Source organism: Monodelphis domestica, chromosome 2 (assembly GCF_027887165.1).
Source record: "Monodelphis domestica isolate mMonDom1 chromosome 2, mMonDom1.pri, whole genome shotgun sequence".
Lineage (NCBI taxonomy): Eukaryota > Metazoa > Chordata > Mammalia > Didelphimorphia > Didelphidae > Monodelphis > Monodelphis domestica.
The window spans coordinates 82118986-82140296 of NC_077228.1; the positions used below are offsets into that span (position 1 = coordinate 82118986).

Sequence of the window (21311 nt, forward strand, 5' to 3'; positions counted from 1 at the left end):
TAATATGAAAGATTTCACCTAGATCATAAGGAAAATCTTAAAAAGAAACTCCTTTTCTTTCCCACCTCACCTTCTCAATCTATTTTCAATCTGTTCATTCATGCTTCTCCCACTGCTCATTTCATAGTAACCTTCATAGAGTCTGAGTTTTAAAAACTATACTAGCTTAACTCCCACCAAAATCTACAAAAATCAACCAGTTAAAACAATGCACCAGAGTACATTTATAGATAAAACAAAGCATTACTAGTACTACTTAGTAAAAAATGAAATGACTAAAGTGAAAACAGTCAGATCGTGTATAGCTTCAAGGATGATAAACCCTACTCAGATAATTTTCTTCCAATAATTAATATGGCAGATAATAAAAAGATCACCAATTAAAGTCAAAGTCAAAGTCACTGACAAAGAAATGTCAGTGTTTACATTCAATCAAAATGTTATAAAATGAAATATTCCTTTAAAAATTAAACCACTTTACTCAAAAATAAACCACTACCACCACATGGTTAAAAGAGAGGCCTTCAATCCATTTCAGAGTCTTCAATTTTAAAACTATTTAAGGAAAAGAACACTCAAAAATGGAGTTAGAGCATTTAACAACCACGGAATGGTTTCCATTTTTTCTTAGGATAAAAATATGAGAAGATTCAAACCATAATTGAATGAAAATTTTTATAATAACTTTTATAATGATTTGAAAGATGTCATGTTGCTTGCTCTCTTAGACTTTCCCCCTGACACTGCTTGAAGATGGATTCAAAAAACTAGGTTTACTTGCTTTTATCCTGATTTTCTAAAGGCCACAAAGGTTTAAAATTTAAGGGAATTTTGGAGACCATTTAGTCAAAGCCCCTCATTTTACAAATGAGGAAGCTAAGTCAAAGTGGTAAAATGCCTAATACAATGTCATACATAGATAATTGTTATTCTGGAGTGCTTGCTACCACTGAGAATCAATAAATCTTGATTATTCAGTTTCTAGGAAGGCTCATGGGGGAATGAGGTGAAAGGGAAGCTTTTTAACAGAGAATGCAGGATGCCTCAAGGCTAGTCCTCCTTAAAGCACATCAGGATATGGAGAAGTTATGACTAGAGGGTCATAGAAAACAGACATATACAGCAGAGATGAGAATTTTACCAATATTCAGAGGAAAGATACACAAGACCAACTATCTCTAACCCCCACTGCAGATTCTACTCATCACAGTTTTATCAATGTTTGTTCTGTGCCAAGGGAGGATTTGTTCCAACTGTTTTTAAGAGGTGAATAACTCCTCTTCCTCCCAAGTGACAATTCATGTCTTTTGAGATATTCCTGGTACAACTCTCCTCCACAACAGAAGACAAAGGCTAATGAAACAAACAGGGAAAAGGGATTAATGCCCCTGTTTATACATTTTTTAAAACTTTTCAAATAAATTAGGCATCCAAAGACTTAATTGGACTAAAAAAGTTCTAGAATATGGCTCAGGAGAAGAAAGCAAAGATTTAATGAGTTAAAGAAACCCAACAGCAATCATTTCAACAGTCACCTAAAATTATTTTTTAAATCACTACATGGAATATTATCCCAAAATTTTAAAAAAATCTTTATTTAAAAATGATAAACTCTGAAATGAAATTTAACACAATTAGATCTTTAAATTTTCCCATTTTTATACAGGGCATCATCTAAGATATCAAATATCACTAACTGTGATATTTGATCATTTTGGCATGTGAAATTTAATCTTACTCCTTCCAATTATAAATCAAAGCTGAAAACAATTTTCATCTTGATCTTTCTTTTGAAAAGGGAGAGAATGTCAAAACAGGAGAGAAGAGAAACTTCTTACAATCAAGTTCAGAAAGACAAATAATGAAATTTGGAAATTTTTATTTTTGAAAGGATTTTAAGGAAAGATAATAAAATCAAAGAAAATACTAGAGTTCTCTCAGAAATGGAAATGGAAAATTTTCAAAATTCCATAAGATATATAACTGAAAATTTTTGTCATTTTCTCTAGCTCAAGAAAGCTAAACTTTTGCTTCTTAATTTTCTATCTAATTGTTAGTCAACAAAATTGTATCATGTTGCTAATAAATACCAAAAAATAAAAATTTGGTAGAAAGATAGCCAGTCTTAAACCCAGGTCTTCTTGACTCCCTAACACACATTGCTTTAGCTGATTTTGGAGAAATCAACTTTTCAGTGACCCAGGCAACTCTAAGACAATTGAGTAGAAGTTTCTTCACAGGGAATTTCCCTACAAAAATGAAATTATAGGTTTGGTTCAAAAGAAAAAATATTTATATATTTGAAAACGTATATTTGATTTAGAGGGGAGAAGAAAATGCATAAAAATATTATTTAAATAGATAATTTTGTCATTTTTTTTAACATCACTGGGATGAGTGACCTATGGGAGGTAAGGGGCTAAAATTATTTTCTTCTAGAAGGAACAAAAATCTGTGTTTCCTGACTACAGTAACACCATATGATTTCAATTAAATCATACACAAACCAAAGTAGCTGAATATCTCTATGATATGCTGAATAATTTCAGAGGACAGTATGGATTCATGATTATAATATATCTTACCCAATTATGGGGGCACTGGTATATAAGATTTATTTAGAAACAAAGGTCCAAAAGACTAAGTATGGAACTTAAAAGCTCAATCCTAAAGGCACCTGTTTCCTGATTATTTTATCATCTCTATCTTTATAATACTTTAATATGCATATATATGAAATTTATAGAATGAAAAAAATCCAAGAAGGATCAAACCTACCACAAGAGTGTCCAAAGTATCAATCAGTGTCAGGGAAAATCTAAGAAACAAGTATAACCAGATATAGAAAATTAGAATCCTGAATGTCTTATCCATATATAGTAGACTCTCTGTTATCTGGCATTCTATCTACCAGCACTCTCTCATAACCAGTACTTCTGCAGTCACCTATCACTCAATAACTGATGTTAATAAAAATGAGCCTGAATCAGTGTTAAGATCACAAAATGTTTTGAGAACGATTCAATTGTCAGTATAATATAAGTGCAAAATTACTCAGTTGTATCTAATTCTATGAATATTGGTTATCTATGTGAGTATAAAATAACTATTAACCAGAATATCTGATTAATTAGAACAGTCCATTCATGATCCAACTGAATAGAAGTTTATTTCATTTTTTTAACCAACTACATTTGACATATTTCAAATAGAAAATATTTTTGGTGAGTACTTTGTCCTCTAACAATTGTAGAATCAATTCAATTCTTGACAAACACGTCTAACTGTTCCTAGTAATAAAGAACAGACAAAAAGAGGCAAATATACAAAAAGCCTATCTACTTAACAAAAAACAAAGTACTCAAATAACGTCAACATTTAAGAAGCAAATACAAAAAGGTTCTGCAATTCACTTATAACATTCTAAAATACATTATAGAAAATTAAGTCCTAAGTATATTTTAAAATGTTAAATTAAGTACATATATTTCTAGAGACTCTGATTTTATATACTTAGTAAATTTATTCATTTTGAAAGACTTTGGCATTAATTTTATTCTCTATAGTTTCTTTTTTTCTACTGGAAAGATAAATTTAAAGTAGCAACCAATGCATTATCACAGTGTGCATGCATCCTCCAAGGGCTTACTTATTTGCCAGAGAACCCTTAAAAAAAGATAAGGAAAACTACCATTTCACTTCTGGAAAGCAAATGACGTAAATATAACAGCATCAATAATGCTTTACGACAACAATTTTAGTTTATAACAGGCTAAGAATAAAATAATTTGATTTATTAAAAGCACAATCATTTGGTAAAATGCTTGTGCAGTTTCCCAACCAGAATAACTATTAAAATTTGATTCTGAATTTGGTTCAAATCCATCTCATGGTTATATACATACTGTTTTCAAAGGCTGCTACTCAAACTATACATTTCTAATGAACAGTTATCTACACACATCAGAAGATCAAAATATAAACACAATTAAAGCTTGAATGTTTTTCCTAAAACATTGCCAAAAAAAAATATTACATACAGAAAATAATTTAAGGCTATTTTAAGTATATCTTCTATAACCTAAGAGTAATGCCTCTCTCTTTTCTCACCAGTCACAAAATTTACTCTTTCAAAATTTATCATTCATTAGCTATTCAAAATACTTATGAAGCCAAAAAAGTTCCTGCAAGTGGTCTAAACCTTTAGGTACAAATAAAACTTCTATAAATACTCACTTTCCTAATGCATCATCAACATCACCCCGACTTGGCTCCTGACCTCTAACTCGACCCCGGCAGGTTAAGGGCATCAGTTCATCAGCTGGGTAAGCGTGTTCCTGTAAGAAAAATCAACTGAGAGTTATTACTAATAAAACAAAGGCAAAGCACATGCCATTTAACTATTGTGGCCTATCTAATGTTTTAAGTACAATTAAACTGGAAAAATTTTGAGCTACTATTCTTACAATATAAGGAATCTGACTTGGGATCTTGGATATATAATATGGACATCCACCCTATCCATCCTGCTATCTACTCTGCTGATGCCCAAACTCCTCTCCTCCTAATAAAATCACATCCATATCAGACCACCAGAAAAATGTCCCCAGTCCTCATTGAGGTTCCTTTCACTTTGGAACTCTTGCCCTGAGCTAAATTATCTTGATCAGAGATTAAATTCAACCCATAAATTCAAAATCCATGCAAGTAAATTCAACTCCCCACTACATTCAACTGGTTTCTAAGACTATTAGACCATATTATTGTTTTAGGTCCTACTTGAGTTGGGCCATACTTCCTGTCAATTTTTTCCCCATTCCCCACTCTTTCTCTGAGCTCAGAAATCAATCAAATCAACACTACATATTACCCATACAATGATTGTTCTGTGTTCAACTCACTATCCCTAGAACTACTTAGTAACTGGCTTCATTACTCCCAGAAATGTGTTCATTGCATTAGAATGAAAATTCTCATATTGTCTCATTTTTGTATATATTCCCAGTTAGTTTAGCACCAAGCATGGCACATAATAAAGATTATTTTATTCTTTCATTAAATACCTCTTTCTCCCCAAAATAAGCCTTAAATTTCAGCTTTCAGGAAAAAGAAAAGGGGGGGGGGGAGAGAAGCAGTCTACTTCCTTTATATGACCTTTCTATTTCTTTTTACTTTCTTTCCCTATGATTATAGGAGTCTAAAGTCTAGTTTATGACAATAGCTGGAAAGACTACAGAGTCCCCACACATAGGGTCCCCACAGAAGTCAAATAGTGATGTCTCCTGTGTTACATATTATTGTATATAATCAGGAAGAATGAAATGGATTTTGACACCTTGGGGTACAATCACACCCCTATGGAGGAGCCAGAAGATGTGGCAGCCTGGGTATATTGATACCAGATGTTTTTTAGATCTTGATTTAAAAGACAGCTAACCTAACTACAAGAATAAAATCAATAATGGACAATACAAACATCAATAAAATAATTTTTGTGAGTGTACAGATTTGATAATAGACATGTTAGAATTCTGTGAATCAGAAAACCACAGAACATGAAGGCAATAACATATGGTACTCAATTTATACTCTGCCAATAAGTTTCACTTCAGACAATCTGAAATGTATAAAGATATACATCTATGGACTTTAAATCTTGGGAAAAGATCTTAGAACTGGGTCTAATCTCTTCCCTCATTTAAAGCTAAGGAAACTGAGGCTCAGCCAGGTCATAGCTGGAAGGAAATTTAGAGGTTATCAAGCCAAAACCTTATTTACAAAGAGCACAAAAAGAGAAGTGATCTACTCAAAGTTACCCACACTCCAAGCAGACAAGCTGAGAATCCAACTTAAACTTTCTTACTCTCAACCAGCATTCTTTCCACTGCATCCCTCAGTAATAACTTGCCTTAAAGTGGGGATTAAGTGGCTAATCTGAAGAAGGTCTCTTATTTTTTGAAAAAGCTGTCCACCATACAAGATGAGGCTTTAGAGTATTTTATATAAAGAAATAAGCATGTCCAACATGAAAAAGACTAAAAAGCAGTCCCTACTCTGATAACATTCAAATACCTAAAACATACTATTCTATGGCAAAGATACTAACCACTACCAATGGCTCATAGAGATCTAGAGGCCTTTCTCTACCAAGAAAACCTGATGATACCAAATAATCAGTTCAATGTTGCCAATCTGCTTTGTATATGAAGAATAGAAACAATGCAAAGTTCTTAGCATCATCTTCATAAAACCTGCAGTAGTGAGGAATAAGGGGTAATCAGAGAAGGGGTTTGTACCCTAGATCTGTGACTTCCAGGCTTATGGGACACAACTTACTGCTATCTTCCTGGACTTTATTTTTCTTCTCTTAGAATGAGGGAGTTGGACTAGATTAAAATTCCTTCCACCTCTTAAATCATCTATGTATTAAAATAGTAACCTCTTCATATAGTAAAACCTTCTCTGACCAGATCCCAACTGACTGGTATTTTCATCATGCAAGAAGTTGGGACTACAAAGATAAAATGACAGTTCCTGTTGTTCTATTAAGGAATTTTCTTATCCTAGAGCAAAAAAAAAATAACAAAAAGAAGTTAAATACTAAGTAAGAGCTGAGAATAGCAAAGAGACCTAAATAAAATGCTCTAAGAATATTTGAAGAGGAAAAGAATAGTCCTAATTGGGACAATTGGAAACCAGGTAAGTTTACTCAGTGAGGCACCAAACCCCAGCCTTAAAGAAAAACACCAATTATAAAAGTTAGAGATAAAAAGAGAACATGTTCCATATCCCAGGCAGCCTGTATAAATTCAGAAGTAGAAAATCACGTGATAGATGGCATGAGGTTTGACAGCTAATAGACTCATTTGGTTAAAATACAGAGAGAAAAAATATGTGTGAAATAAAGCTAGAAAAGCAACTATGAGCCAGATTATGGAAAACTTTAAATGCAAGGTGAAGGTAGTTTTTATCTTAGCTACAAAAGCCTATAAAGATTTTGGAGCACAAGAATGCCTTAAACAGGCCTGGGAAGTTTATATTCATAGCAGAATGAAGAACTCATTGAAAAAGGTGTAGAAATGTGTGAAAGGAACTAGAAGCAGGGAGATCATTTGGGAAACTTTTACAAGAGTCTAGAAATGAAGTGATAAAGACAGGCAATGGCCATGAGGGAAGAGAAGTGGAGAGTTGTGAGGCATTTTATGGAAGTAACATTTGCAGAACTTGCCAAATGACCAGGTTATGCAACATAAAGAAGAGGAGAATCAAAGATGACTCCAAGGTTCTGAACCAGAGTTATCAGGAACAACAAAAATGGAAAAGTTTAGAAATGTGTTAAGAAGGGTAAGTTCAATTTGGGACATGTTGAACTTGATGGCAGAGCTATCTATGCTGGGAATGACTTAAAGATCTGGGGTTTATCTGTTAAAAAAGTATAGTTAACAGCTTGAGAACACATTGGATTTAAGCACTTATACAAAGAGAAGTAAAGAGCGGCCCAAAACAGGGGAACTTAGGGAATGGGAAAAATGATAATAAACAGTAAGAGACTCAGAATGAACATTATGACAGGTAGGAAAAGAACCCAGGTTAGGGCAGGGCAGCATTATAGACACCCTGAAAGGAGACTATCCAAAAAGGAATCAATAATGTTGAAAGCTACACAAATGAGAACATGAGGACGAACTTAAAAAACCCCTAGATTCCTAGATTTAAAAAGTGAGTTCACTGATGTCCGTTGAGTAAGCAATTTCATTAGAGCTTATAGGGTTAAAATTCAGCAGGAATATGCTGAGGAGTAATTGTGGTCATGTCTATTTGAATTCATATTATTCAATGTTGTGATTATGTAAAATATGATTACTTCCAGCCTAACAGGATATATAGTACAAATCTGAATAATGAAATTTCTTATTTGCACTCATTTAGAGTTATCTATAGAGGTAGCGAGTTATCTGTAGAGGTAGCACATATATACTACTCTTTATAGGAATTTAGCAATAAAAAAGGATGAAGATATAGGGTAATAGCTAGAAAGGATGATGGAATTTATTTTTAAGGTTAAGAGAGACCTGAGTAAATTTGTAGGCAATGGGAAAGAAGACACTAGATAGGGATAGGCTAGAGAAAAAGAATGATCAATGGAAGCTCCTAAAGGCAACAGGAGAGTAAGAGATCAAGGATCAAGGATATGAGTAGAAGGGTTAAGACTTGACAAGAAAAGCTTCCTCATTCTCTGAGATTAGAGGGAAGCAAGAAAGAACAGGCAAAGATAGGTACAAAAGAAAGGAGACATAGAAATTTACAACTGTTTGTTGCTAAATTCTCCATAAAGTAGGAGTTAAGGTCATATGCTGATAGAGGATGGGGATAGAAGCAAAGTTAGAAAGTTAGAGAATGAAGAGGAGAGAAAGATTAGCAGTCACTTGGGGAAAACATACACAACCATAGATAAATAAAAGGTCAGTCCTATATAGGTATGGTTTGATAATGTAAATTTATGGAATACTCTAAACATTTCATGACTTCACTCAAAAGCATAAATAGCAGAAGAGAAAGGATTCAACCCATAACTAGTTGCTCAATTTAAGGCTATGAAACAAAGTAAAGCCTGAATAAGAAAGCTGGACTAGGAGAAAATCAAGGGCCTAAGAAGTCTAAAGGCCATAAAGTCAGAGAGAAAATAAACAAAAAGTTTAAGAGGAGAGATGCAATGGGGGAAACAGAAAGACAGGAGTTTTAATCAAAGAAAATTTCAGAATTCTATCTTGGAGATGAAACAGTTTGGGGTTATGGTTTGGTCTAAGGTCAAGGTTTTAAAGACTATAAAATAACGAAGTCACCACAGAGGTGAATGGAAGCTGAAGTAGAGAAGACTGTCCCAGATGCCGATCTTATTAGGGAAGGAAGGGAGAAAAAAGAATGTGAAGATCAATAGATGACACAAGAAGGATCTGGGCAGGGTGACATAAGCAAATGAAATTAAACTTGAGAAGTAGAGTGACTCCTGAATGCAGGAGGCAGTAGTTGGATTCCATCAGCACCTACTCCTGGCCTAAAGTGTTGAGGGGCATGGCAGAAGAAGCAACCAGCACAGATGAGGGTGCTAAGAGCTGCGTTGTCATCAAAGGAATAATGACACAATAATAGAATTATAAATCCTGAGTTATAAGAAGCTTTGGACCTTATTGGTCACCTCATCATATGCCTGTTTCATATAGGGAAAAATTTAACACATTGTATAAAGATTTTTATCTCAATATATATTTTTTAAATGTTCATTGTTTAAAAGGAAAAACCTGCTTATCTGATATTCCTTCCTTCCTTCCTTCCACATACCCTATAACTTAAGTTTTATTGCCTGAATTATCACTACATGCAGCTCCTAAAATGTACATAAGGTGCTGTGTAACCAGGCTCAGTCAACAAACATTTCCCAACTGTCTCTAGTATGAAGTCCCACGTAGGCCAGGCATTGAGAGAGGGACAAAGTTTAGATTAAGAAGGTATCCTACCCTAAGTTCACTTAGAACCCACATAACTTGATCAATTTGCATTTATTTTACTTACTACTTCCCATCACTCAAACTTTGATACCCATTGCTAAATTTGCTGGAAAATTTAAAGTTCTACAGTGAGCATCACTCTTCATTCTTTTATCTTCTTAAACTTTAACTATATATGTAACATTTGTAAAGAAGCTTTTTCAAAATATCAATGTACTTTGAAAGTTGCATATATCTTGTGAAAAAATGAAAAATTCAAATCCACAGTCCAATTCCACATTTACTAATCACCACTATATGCTGATATATATTACATAAGGCCTGGGGATACAAAGATTTTTAAAAAAAGAAACATTTCCTGCATTCAAGGGACTAACATTCTATAGGGAGAGAGGAGGGATACTACATATACAACAAAAATCAACAAAATTGAAAGAAAAAGAATAGATCAAAGTAACATTATTAATTAAGATAGACTCAGGAAATTAAAGAGTTTAAGAGGCTGCGCTTTAAAAATTATATTGTCATAGGAGAATGCTACAGAGGAGCATGTAAGAGATGTACAGAGAAAAGGCCAAAAGCCAGACACTGAGAGATTATATTGTAGCTATGGAGAATAACAACTACCTGAATTTCCACTAGAAATCTTTTTGACAAAAGCAAAGCAGCTGACTAATTCATAATTTGCTTTAACAACTTCATAGTATCACAGATTTCAGTGGGATGAGATCCTAAAAGTCAAATGATCCAACCCATGTTTGGACTACAAAAGAATCCTCTCCACAACATACTGAACAAGTAACTATCCAACCCCATGCAGCAAAGTCAGCTCCTACATCAGCTCCAAATATTCGAAAGTCCCTCCTTACATTAAACTCAAAACCCACACTTCCTGTAGCTTTTAATCCTCATAAATGTTATTTGTAAATAATTTCTTACAATCCATCCTGCTACAAAAAAAAAGAGAGGGAGGAACAACAAACAAGTATCAAAAAAGTAAATACTGAGTTCAAACTTTAGGATTAGCCAAGGAAGAAAAAACACCAATAATTTCAAATTAGCACAACCAAATGGCTAACTTCTGAATTTGCTGTTAAAAAAACACTGTCATGACCAAGAATAAGAGCATAATTTTTTCTTCAAGTAAGCTATACAAAGAAGTCTGTTTTGTTTGCTTTAATTCCACTGCATACGTGGCAATTCAACATCCTTATTAGGTTGCTAAACATTAGTCTATTTAATGTAATACTTCCTCCTAACCAAAGTATTCCTGTCTGAAAAAAATGAAAAGGTTATTTAATTTCATCATGATGCTATGTGAATAAAATGCATTAGTTTTCAGTCAGAAATAAAACAGCTGATTGAAGAGTTCTCCATAAAATCAGAAAGCACACATGGCTGATTGCAAGTAATAAATATAGTAGCTCCCACATTCATCTCTCAATCTACTGAGGGAAGGACATGGGATGGGACAGGATGAAAAGAAGGTAAGCAGCATGTTCTGTACCACTGATACCAGAATACAACCAATAGTTAGCTTTTTTTAATAAATACTGTACACCAAAAGCAGTTGAAAGTTCAAGAATTTATTCTATAATAAATAGAAAAAAATAGTTATCAAAAAATATAAAACCTATTTAACTTTTAATAACATTTTGAACTGTTTGTACTCATGCTACATGTAGTAGCTATTGTAATTTCTCCCTGCCCACAAGAACTTGAGGCATTTTAACAGCTTAATTAAATGTCTTAAAATAGCTGTTGCTACAGCCACATGGTATGATGGATAAAGAACCAGGCCTGAAGTTGGGGAGACCTGAGTTCAAGTTGGGACCCCTGACACTTATGAGCTATGAGAACCAGGGCAAATCATTTAACCCTGTTGCCTCAGTTTCCTCATCTATAAAATGAGTTGGAAAAAGGAAATGGCCAACCCCTCCAATATCTTTGCCAAGAAAATCTCAAATGAGATCAGGAAGAGTTAGACAACTGAAAGGCCAACCAATACCTTCAAATCCATAAAATGAAGTATTTTATCAGAGTTTAAAGGAGAGCTTACTCTACATGTTTTAGATTATTTCAGTATATCTTAAAATCCCTGAATTGTGCAGATGATAGAGGGAAAAAACCTTTTTCTCACAGTATAAAATAATTCCCTTCATTTCTTTAATTAAAGGATTAAAGACCAAATTTTCATGACAACATTGTGGCAAAAATTATCACAGGAGTGCTTTCTGCTAAACAAGTGCAAGAGATGAAAAAGGAAAGTTCAATATGCTATACCAGCAACATAAACCAGTTCATAAAAACATTTACCCAATCCAAAAATCCTTTCTGAAAAGATAACTTGCATATTAAGAAAATGTATTAAACTTCCATCCTAACAGAATAGAACTTAACTTTGTAAATATAAGGCTACCATAGGATGATATTATTTCTCCTGGCAAATATCTCCTTCTTCAAATATTTAACGCCCCCTCCTCCAAAGAGGTCTTCGTAAATTCCTTGTATACTTTTAAAAGGTTAATAGATTTTAGAAATTCAGACTTTAACAATAAACTATACTAAAGTTTAACACTTTATACAACTGTACACAGTGTATTTTAACTCTAATAACAAACATTTTTTAATGAGTTTTAGCAGCCAAAAAGATAAATCATGTTCCATGGCTAATGGAATTAAAGTATAAGAAAAGAAATCCAATAACCATTACAAAAAAGATAGTTTTTGTTTCTATCATATCTAGAATTCAAGTTATTTAAGTTTAAGAACTGTGTGAGGACTTAAAGAACTATATAGAACAAAATTTCCATTTAATTGTTAGTCAGTATATACTGAAAAACTCCTATAAAATGATGCTGTCCATTAATAATTATCACATATACTTTAACTCTGCATTAATCAGGTTTTTACACTATATAGATGGGGATCAATGGGGGGGGAGGGCCATTCTGGAAATATGATGACCCCAGAGTCCTTCCAAATATATATCTATATATCATAACTATTGATTTTAATAATTGGGTTAAATTGAAATCTAGTGCAATGTTTAAGGTAGAGAATCTTAAAACATGAAAGAGGATATTGTATAGTTTTAGATAGTCTGCCATCCAAGACTAATGTATTTTTTATTACTAGCTAACTATGAAAAGAAGTCAACTAAATATAGTCCTTTTATTTGATCCTTACAATAACCCTTTAAAACCAAGGCCATGATTATCCTCATTTTAAAACAGAATCTCAAAGATGTTAAGTATTGCCTAGGAGTACACAGCTAATAAGTACATGAAGGGGGCAGCTGTGAGACAGTGGCTCAGTGGATTGAGAATGGAGACTGGAGACAGAAAGTCTGGGATTCAAATCTAGACTCAGATACTTCCTAGATGTGTGTCTCTAGGGAAGTCAATTAACTCCAACTGCCTAGCCCTTACCTCTGCTCTGGAACCAATACTTAGTACTGGTTCTAAGACATAAGGCAAGGGTTTAAAATAAATAAGTATAAAGAAGTATTTAAACCCAATCTTCCGGTCTAGGAAGCTACAGATAGTCCTGGCTTCAAAGACAGGAAGGGTTAGGTTCAAATGTCACCTCAGGGTAGTAAGGAAATCCCAGGAGAAATCACTCAACTTTTTAGAACCTTAGGCTATTTGGAGTATAAACTTCAAGATTTAGCATTCAGCAAAGGCAAAAAAATAGTTTTGTCACCCAGGTCTCTATTCAAGTGAAATGCATCCTACTCTCCTTTCTTTTCCATCCTTTCCTCTTCCTCTCCAATCTTAGAAAAACAGAATAAATCAATGAAACAACCTAATATAATTGTTGCTTATTTAAATATTTCCAATAAAAATTTAAAATATTCAGGAAATTCTTTAAAATATACCATGACTCGATCTTAAAACTTACAATGCAGGTTAATATCTTCATTGTTTTTAAAGAACAAAGATCATTACCATGAACAGTTATTCGTGTGTTTAACCAATTAATCATGGAAGTGATTACTAAATTCAATGCTTACTTATCAAATAGCACTGTACTTACCACCATTTAAAAATTAATTAATAGCATTTATTTTATCCTCATTTACTAGAGAATATACCATCATTACCAATACTTTTTTTGCTTATTAATGTAACATAAAAATAGTCAGAAAATTCAATAGTTACTATTAAAGCAGGGGTTCTTAACCTGGAGTACAGGAACACTTTAAATATTCTGATAACCATATTACAACATCAGTGATTTTTCCTGTATTCCTAGGCATTTTGTTTTATGCATTTAAAAACATTATTCTGACTGGCAAAGACATCCATGACACCAAAAAAGGTAAAGTATCCTTCCAGTTTAACAAAGATCAGTTAAATATTACTTTGTTCTATAGGACAAATTGTTAACTATATTCAACAGTGGTACTTAGATATATGTTCTAGGAAAGCCTTGGCCTAAGTAGCCATACAAAATTTGACAAAGCACTTCACATTTCGCAGTATTCCTCAGTCTAGGGGAAAAAAATGTAAGAAACAAAACCTCTCCCTTAAAATCACTGTGGATTTGGCAGGGATAGGGAGGGGAAATGAATGACCATTCTAACTTTTTTGAACTGTAATTAGGTGCTGAAAGGTTCTTAAGTTATTTCATTTTGTTTGTTGAGATGTAATAACCTAAGTGAGAAAGTACCTGAACTGCCTATGTAGAGTTGTGACAAAACTAGAACACCTAGAACAGTGTCTAAGAGAATTAGAAAAGGCTTTAAATATTATCTAGTCCAATGCCCTCATTTTACAGATGAGGAAACTGAAGCTTAAAAAGGTTAATTTATCCAAACTCACACATGGAGTAAGCAACAATGGCAGGCTTTGGATAAAAGCCTATTTTGAAATCTAGTGCTATACTCTTGGCCAACCTAAATAATGAGCCACAGATTGCCTATGATGACTATAGGGGGAAATCAAAGATTGATGGGCTCAAGAAATTACTTTAAAGCTGTTCATTTTTAAAACATGCTCCTTCCTTGTCCCACTAAATGAAATTGTTCATTATCACACAGAAAAAAGATTTTGAGCATCAAATTTGTTTCCTCAGAGTTTATGATCTGGAGAGAAAAACAGGTGAAAAATACCAAAATATATATAAATATGTAGTCAGAAAACCTATATACATAAGAACATTCAAACAAATATACAATCATATTTTGGTTAATGTTGAGATGACAAAGGACCAAAAAGAAACAATTAAAATCTTCACTTCAAAACAAACCTAAAACAATTCCCTGACGGGGCAGCATGGCATCATGCCAAATTCTTTCCCCAAAAATATATACAACATACACATACACACACATAAATAAAAGATTATAACTGTAAAAGCAAATTAAGACCTTCACAATGCAAAGGATAATGCCTACTAGAAGTTCTCAAAGACAAATCTGGACAAGAGAGAATACCTCTTCCCAATTATATTAATATTGGCTTTGACTTTTTTTCAATCTCAAGATTTTTTTAATAAGTTAATGCAAGTTGTTGCCACTGAAGAAGAATATCACCTTCAGTCATCACTAACAAAACAAGCACATTTATAAAGATAATAAAAGGTTCCAGACTTCACTAATAATGATGATTTAGACAGAGGCTGAGCTAAAGTTTGACCAAATTAAGTTGGTTATCTATGGAGAAAAACATGTATTATTAAGCACTCAGAAATGTAATTTAGACAAAGTTCAATATTCAATTAGCTACAAATTATTCTTACCTCGTCAAAAAAATCCCTATACACTTCTAAGGAACACTTTGTTATTCTATCTTAAGTTACTCTGTATACATGAAAATAATAAAATTTCACTTTTTTAATGTTCTAAAATTTAGCTTTATCACTAACTTTTAAACAGCTTATATTTGTGAAATATACAAAAACAAGTATTTCACTTACCATATAATTACCATAAGCATGATCAAACATTTCCAGCACTTGATTCCTATTTAAAAAAACACAAAATGAAGGGGAATGGTAAGTAACCAGTTTAGCATTCATTTTATATCCTTCAGAAAGTTACCAAAAATTATACTGTTACCCCATAAACAAAATAGAATTTTAATTTAGCTATAAGGGAAATAAACAAACAGACAAAAGACAGGCAGTATTTTGCTGCAGTCAAATCACCAACAGTCCAGCAAAATCTTGATTTGTTTCTGGGAATATATTTCATAGAGGCACAGCATATTGGTGACCAAAGGAAATTAACAATCAATTAGCTCAGTTTTTCTAAATGTATGTTTTGCTCAACTCTGGTGTTTCACACAATGTGGGTAGAGAAGATGGAAGAAAATATTGATCCTGCTGACTTATAAAATTATACTCATATGTGAAATACATTCTCTTGGATTTCTGCTTTTCCCTTTCCTCCCATTAATCCAAGGATATTCCATTCTCCCAGATAGGCATGTATGTGTTCTGTCAAAATATTTAAAAAACCTAAATATGTTCTGTGGTTCAACTGGTTTGGGAAACTGAGACCCAGAAGTGTTAAATGGTTTATACAAATGCTCACCCTTCCTGACTCAATAATACATGACACTTCAGATCACCTTCTCCTTCAAGATACTCTCCTTCAAAGTTTTCACATTGTTTTCTCTTGGGTCTCTTTATGTTCAACTTCTTAGTTCCCTTTGAAGTTTATGTTATGGTTGAAGATATGCCAGTCACTAATCATGAATGTACCACAAAACTTGGTCCTAGGCCTTCTTTCCCCATACCACCTAAATTGGTGATCTCATCAGCTGCCAAGAGTTCAACTACCATCTTTATGCAAATGGTTCCCAGATCTTATCCAGCCCTAGTCTCTCTCCTGAGCTCCAGGCCCATATCACCAACTGTCATTTGGGCATCTCAAAAATTCTATAGGAATCCCAAACTCAAAATTCACAAAACAAAACTTATGTTATCTTTTCCCCTAAATCTTTGCCTCTTCTCAACTTTCCTAACTAATACTGTTGCACTATTCTATTCTATTCACCCCTCATTCATCCTCAACCCCTCATTCTCTCAAAACATATCCAATCTGTTGCCAAATCTTGTTACTTCTACCTTCTTTTCTAGTTGTCTCTTCTCCACTTCGACAACCACAACCCTAGTTCACACCCTCTCATGATTTCGTGCTTAGTGTATTTCAATACCTTCTTGCTGGTCCTTCCTACACTGTCTTTCTCCTCACTCTAATCCATCCTCCATTTAAGTTGCCATGTTATTTTTTAAACATAGATATGACCACTTTGAACCTCCCTGTTTCCCTCAAGGAGCTCCAATGGTTCCCTATTATCCTCCAGGATCAAATATATACTCCTTTGACATTTAAAGTTCTCCATATCTTTAGCCTTCACGTTCATTCACAAACTCAACATTCTAGCAACACTACCCTAATTGCAACACCTTAAATGAAATACTGTCTCCTAGCCTCTCTCCTGAGTCACTTCTCAAAACTTGGAGTGCTCTACTCCTTCAGATGAATCTTTTATATTTCCAGGCTTCAAGAATCAGCTCAAATCACACCTACTCCAGAAGACTAAACCCAGTCCCCTTGGACATTAAGCACCTTCCCCTCTCAGAATGTGTTCTAGCTACTCTGTATAAACTCTGCCATTTACTAGTTTCCATGATATTCTCTCCCATTAGAATAAAAGTATGTTGAAGGCAAGTCCTTTTTTTTTTGGTCTCTCTTGGTAACCCACTGCTCAGCACAGTAGCAGAACACTAATCACTTAATACTTATTGACTAGACACCCCTAGATAACATTTCTAGTTAAAATGACCAACTTCAAAGGTATTCAGAATAACTGATGGAAAGGGCCAGATAGATTTTTTTTCTTTATGTTGTACTGACATCAAATTAAGTTCCCACTGCAGATAGTTAATTGTAATGATAAAACTGGCAGACAGATTAGGCTAGAATGACCAACATAATCATTTTTTTAATCTTCAAAATTGAACAACTTAATCCTGATTTGACAAAAAGTTAAACAAAAGAAATATTAATATTTATCAAGTATTTCCTGATACTGGAAAAAAAATCCCACTGATACTTTGGGATCATTCATAAATTTCGTGGTTAGTTTGTTTACTAGAAAATGGATGCCCTTTAAAATTAAGTATTTTAGATATCCTCTTTTATAATCCCTTATTATACTATTGGCCTAGGATTACTAATTTACAAGAACCTTAGATACTATATTCCTTGTAATCACTGACACCAAGAAAGGAATATAGAAACTCCTTTTTATAGAAATACAATCAACATGAAAAAACATTGCTAGAAATTTATCAACAAATATAAATTCCAGTAATTTGTAATAGGCAGTATTTAATAACCTCAAGCTTCTACCTGAAACAAAAGACTTATCTTTATAATAAAATATCACATTCTCTAAAGAATTCAAGTTAAAGGTCACCCAAAAGGCAAGAGAAAGATGGTGGCCATGAGTAAATTGCAAAATACCTCTAAGGAAGAAATGTGCCAGAGAACCAACAATAAAGGATGTCAACAGAAAAATAAAGAAAAAGGTGGAACTATCACACAGTAAATGTGAGGGATATGAATGATAACTAATAGACAACTGCACAATATGGAAGACCTAGATAAAGTCTCCAACCTCCCTGTAGAGCATTTACAGCAAAATAAGGACAAAAGTCATAGTGAATGAGGAAAGGTTTGGTTGCTGCCTTTTTGGGGGGGAAGATGGATAAGGGGTGAAAGAAAGGAAAGATCACAAATTCAATGAAGTATCAAAATTCATAACATTCATACAATTTTAGAGCTGGCATAGACTTTTCTATTTTCAGAAACTCTCAGATCAGTGATTCAATATGATCATATGATCATAGATTTAGAGCTGAAAGGTTTCTTAAAGGTCATCTAGTCAAATTCCCTCATTTTACAAATAAGGAGAAGTGACCAGAGGAGTTTAATGACTTTCAAAGCCATGCAGGGACTAAGTGACTGAGATAGGATTTGATCCCAGGTCCTTTAACTCTCAAAACTGCTTTTTCCACAGCTGTCTCCCAAGGTCAGACAGCTAATCATTATTAAAGCCAGGGCTAGACCTCAGGTACCCTAACTTGTAAGCCAATAACTTTCCCAATATGCATGTAAATTTAAAATTTTTAAATCATTTTCATAAATGAACTTTCTCTGTAGGTACATCACTTGCCAAATTCACTATAGAAATAAGGAGGATTTACACTTCCATTAAAGGCAATGAAAAGTTGACATCAACACAGGTGTGTTCCAAGAAGTTGATATATAAAGAAATGAATAATTGTATTTAATACAGCAACTGCTGGAAGCAATGTTCAAGATGATTCATCTCTTTATCATCTGGACTTAAGATGAACATTTTTCTCTTGAAATACCATATTGGAGTACATGCAGGATTATTAGTATTTAAAGAAATAAAACAAACTGAGCCTGGGATTAGTTCGGTTTCCTGAAAATCCCCAAAGGAGTTATGCAATCATATATTTGTATGCTACATAGGACAGGCAGTCTAAATTAACAGTTTAACACTAAGCAGATATAACTTGGATTCTTAAGTAATTACAAAACTTGAGGTGAAACAAGAAAAAATGTTTAGTTTAACACTGACAAGTACTTCTGGTCTGAACGATTCCACGGGAACAACCATCAGACCAAAAAATTTTAAAAGAAAAAAACGTATATAAATATTTCTGAACTGGAAACCGTACTTGCAGAAAGGATACAAAGTGACCCAATAAAAGTCTAGCTGGTCAACCTTTAACATGTACATATCAAAGGTAGGAGACAAATAATCTCTATCCATTACAAGCAATGGGGTCGTCAGGCTTCCAAACTTCCCATCAACTGCTGGATGTAGAGAAAACTGTACTTAGCGACTATGGTTTACAGGGGAATAATTTTGCAAGGCTTATGACTGGAGAAGAAGGGGATAACTATAAAGTTGCTGGCGAAGGGAAGGCTACTCCAGTCAGAGGATTTGGCATTTTTCGCTAGTAATACAATAACTAAACGGATGGAGGATTTGAGCAGTGAGGAGCATCTGCAGCACTCTTACCCTATAACAGGTGTGAACTGGATTTCTCTACCTGAGGATGAGCAACACTTAGCACCTTAAACATTTCTGACCGGAAGAGCGCTCGCTCTGAAGAAAAAGGCAGCTGGTCGCAGGCTCCAAGTGGGGACCCGCTCCGCTTCTCGTCCCTGGGGAGCACCCCCACCCCACTGCTCTCCAGGAATCCCCGCGGTCGCCCAGCCCGTCACCGTTTCCTTCAAATCTCCATAAGCCAGCGGGCCCTAGCGATGCACCCGGGCCCGCCACGACCCCAAGGGGTCCCAGGGGCTCCCGTGGACGGTGTTCACGGACCCCGGGGTGGAGCCTTACCCAAGCCTCTGCTTCTCCTCCTTACTCATGGGCGCGGCCCCGGTCGCCAGCACGGAGGCAGAGGAGACCAGGCACAGAGCCGCCGTGGCCACCAGGCTCCATCCCGCCCGCCAGGAGGCAGGGGACCCGCAGCCCGTACCGCCGCCTTCGCCACCGCCGCCGGCTCCGCTCATGGCCCGGCCGGCCGGTCCCGCGCACGCGCAGCAACTACACCCGGCCGGAGGGACACATCGCCAGGCAGGGGGTGGGGGAAGACCTGGGAGAGCCGGGCCTTGAAGTAGCCGGGAAGGGGGGATGCAGAGAAAACCGGGCGTGCGCCGGACACCAAACTGTTTCCCAAAGCCAGCGGAGCCGGTCGCCCAGCGCCAGCGCCGCCGCCCTCCACTCTCAACAGCCCCAGGAACCCCTCCCCCAGCTTTCCGGTGGCGTAGTCTAGGAAACCGCCTTCCCCAACGCTACTTCCGGGTGGGGCCCCATGACGCTAAGCGTAGGGGCCAATGGAGACCCGGCACGAAAGGGGGCAGGAGGAATACCGGCTTCTGCAGGCGCTAGTGAAACGTGGACAAAAGGCGGGTTCGGGGAGGGGCTTCCCCTTTTCAGCCAGACTAAATCTGCAAACTAGGGGCTGATGTCGCAAAAATATATGCGTGAGAACCACAAATCCCAATATGCATTTCTTCCTTCCTCCCTCCCTTCCCCCTTTTGCTCCTGTTGGGGGAACAGCTTGGCAATATCTCTAGCAGCGGTGGTGCGTGTGGTACTCTGGGTTATGTAGTTTGGTCGTGGGGGCACTGTCAAGTCAGCCAACATCTGTTGTGTCAGCCTTCTCCGCTGTCACCTACTGAGCCGCGGGGAGCGCTGGAGTTCTGGGCGTCATTTGTTTTTCTTTACCCCGTGACTCTAACGAGTCACTAATTCACTCAGCAAATATTTGAGTATCTCTGAGTCAAATGGAGTTGCAATAAAGTAAAAAACATGTCCTTTGCCCTGAAGGTGCTTACAATCTAGTAGAGCAAGCAAAAAATAATAAGCACAAGAAAAGTTTAGCAGTAGCTGAGGAATTAAATAAGTAAGTTCCAATCCCCTCTCTGCAGTTTAATGGCTCTGTGATTTTGGGTAGGTTAATTTCTCACTCTAGGTCTCCGTTTCTTTCATTAGTCAAATGAGGGGTTTGAAGTAAATTACCTCTAAAATCCCTAGTATCTCTAAATCTTTCATTCTAATAGCCCCAGGAATTAAATAGATGATATCTAAGATCCACTCAATTGTAAAATGATGGGACTTTAGATGTGTGTATTTTATGATTTCACATATACAATATGTAATATATATGTAATTGTACGTTTATATTAAGGGATAAATTTCTATTTATAATTTTATTTATACATGCTACATATAATGT

At 35.3% G+C, this 21311-nt stretch overlaps 1 protein-coding gene across 3 annotated transcripts in view; it reads right to left on the minus strand.

Moving 5' to 3' along the window:
- EDEM3 (ER degradation enhancing alpha-mannosidase like protein 3) overlaps window positions 1-20082 on the minus strand; it is a 63482-nt gene extending 43400 nt beyond the window's left edge. For 2 of the 3 annotated variants that reach the window (XM_001375647.4, XM_007480956.3), the window contains exons 1-4: window positions 19910-20082; window positions 15429-15474; window positions 4237-4337; window positions 2779-2818 (exon numbers count right to left, since the gene is read on the minus strand). In XM_001375647.4, the coding sequence (XP_001375684.1) occupies window positions 2779-2818; window positions 4237-4337; window positions 15429-15474; window positions 19910-20082 (360 nt within the window). Of the gene's footprint in view, window positions 1-2778; window positions 2819-4236; window positions 4338-6336; window positions 6575-15428; window positions 15475-19909 lie in introns of those variants that run through there. The other variant, XM_056815647.1, reaches the window with a different exon arrangement.
- Between the last annotated feature and the right edge of the window lie 1229 nt (window positions 20083-21311).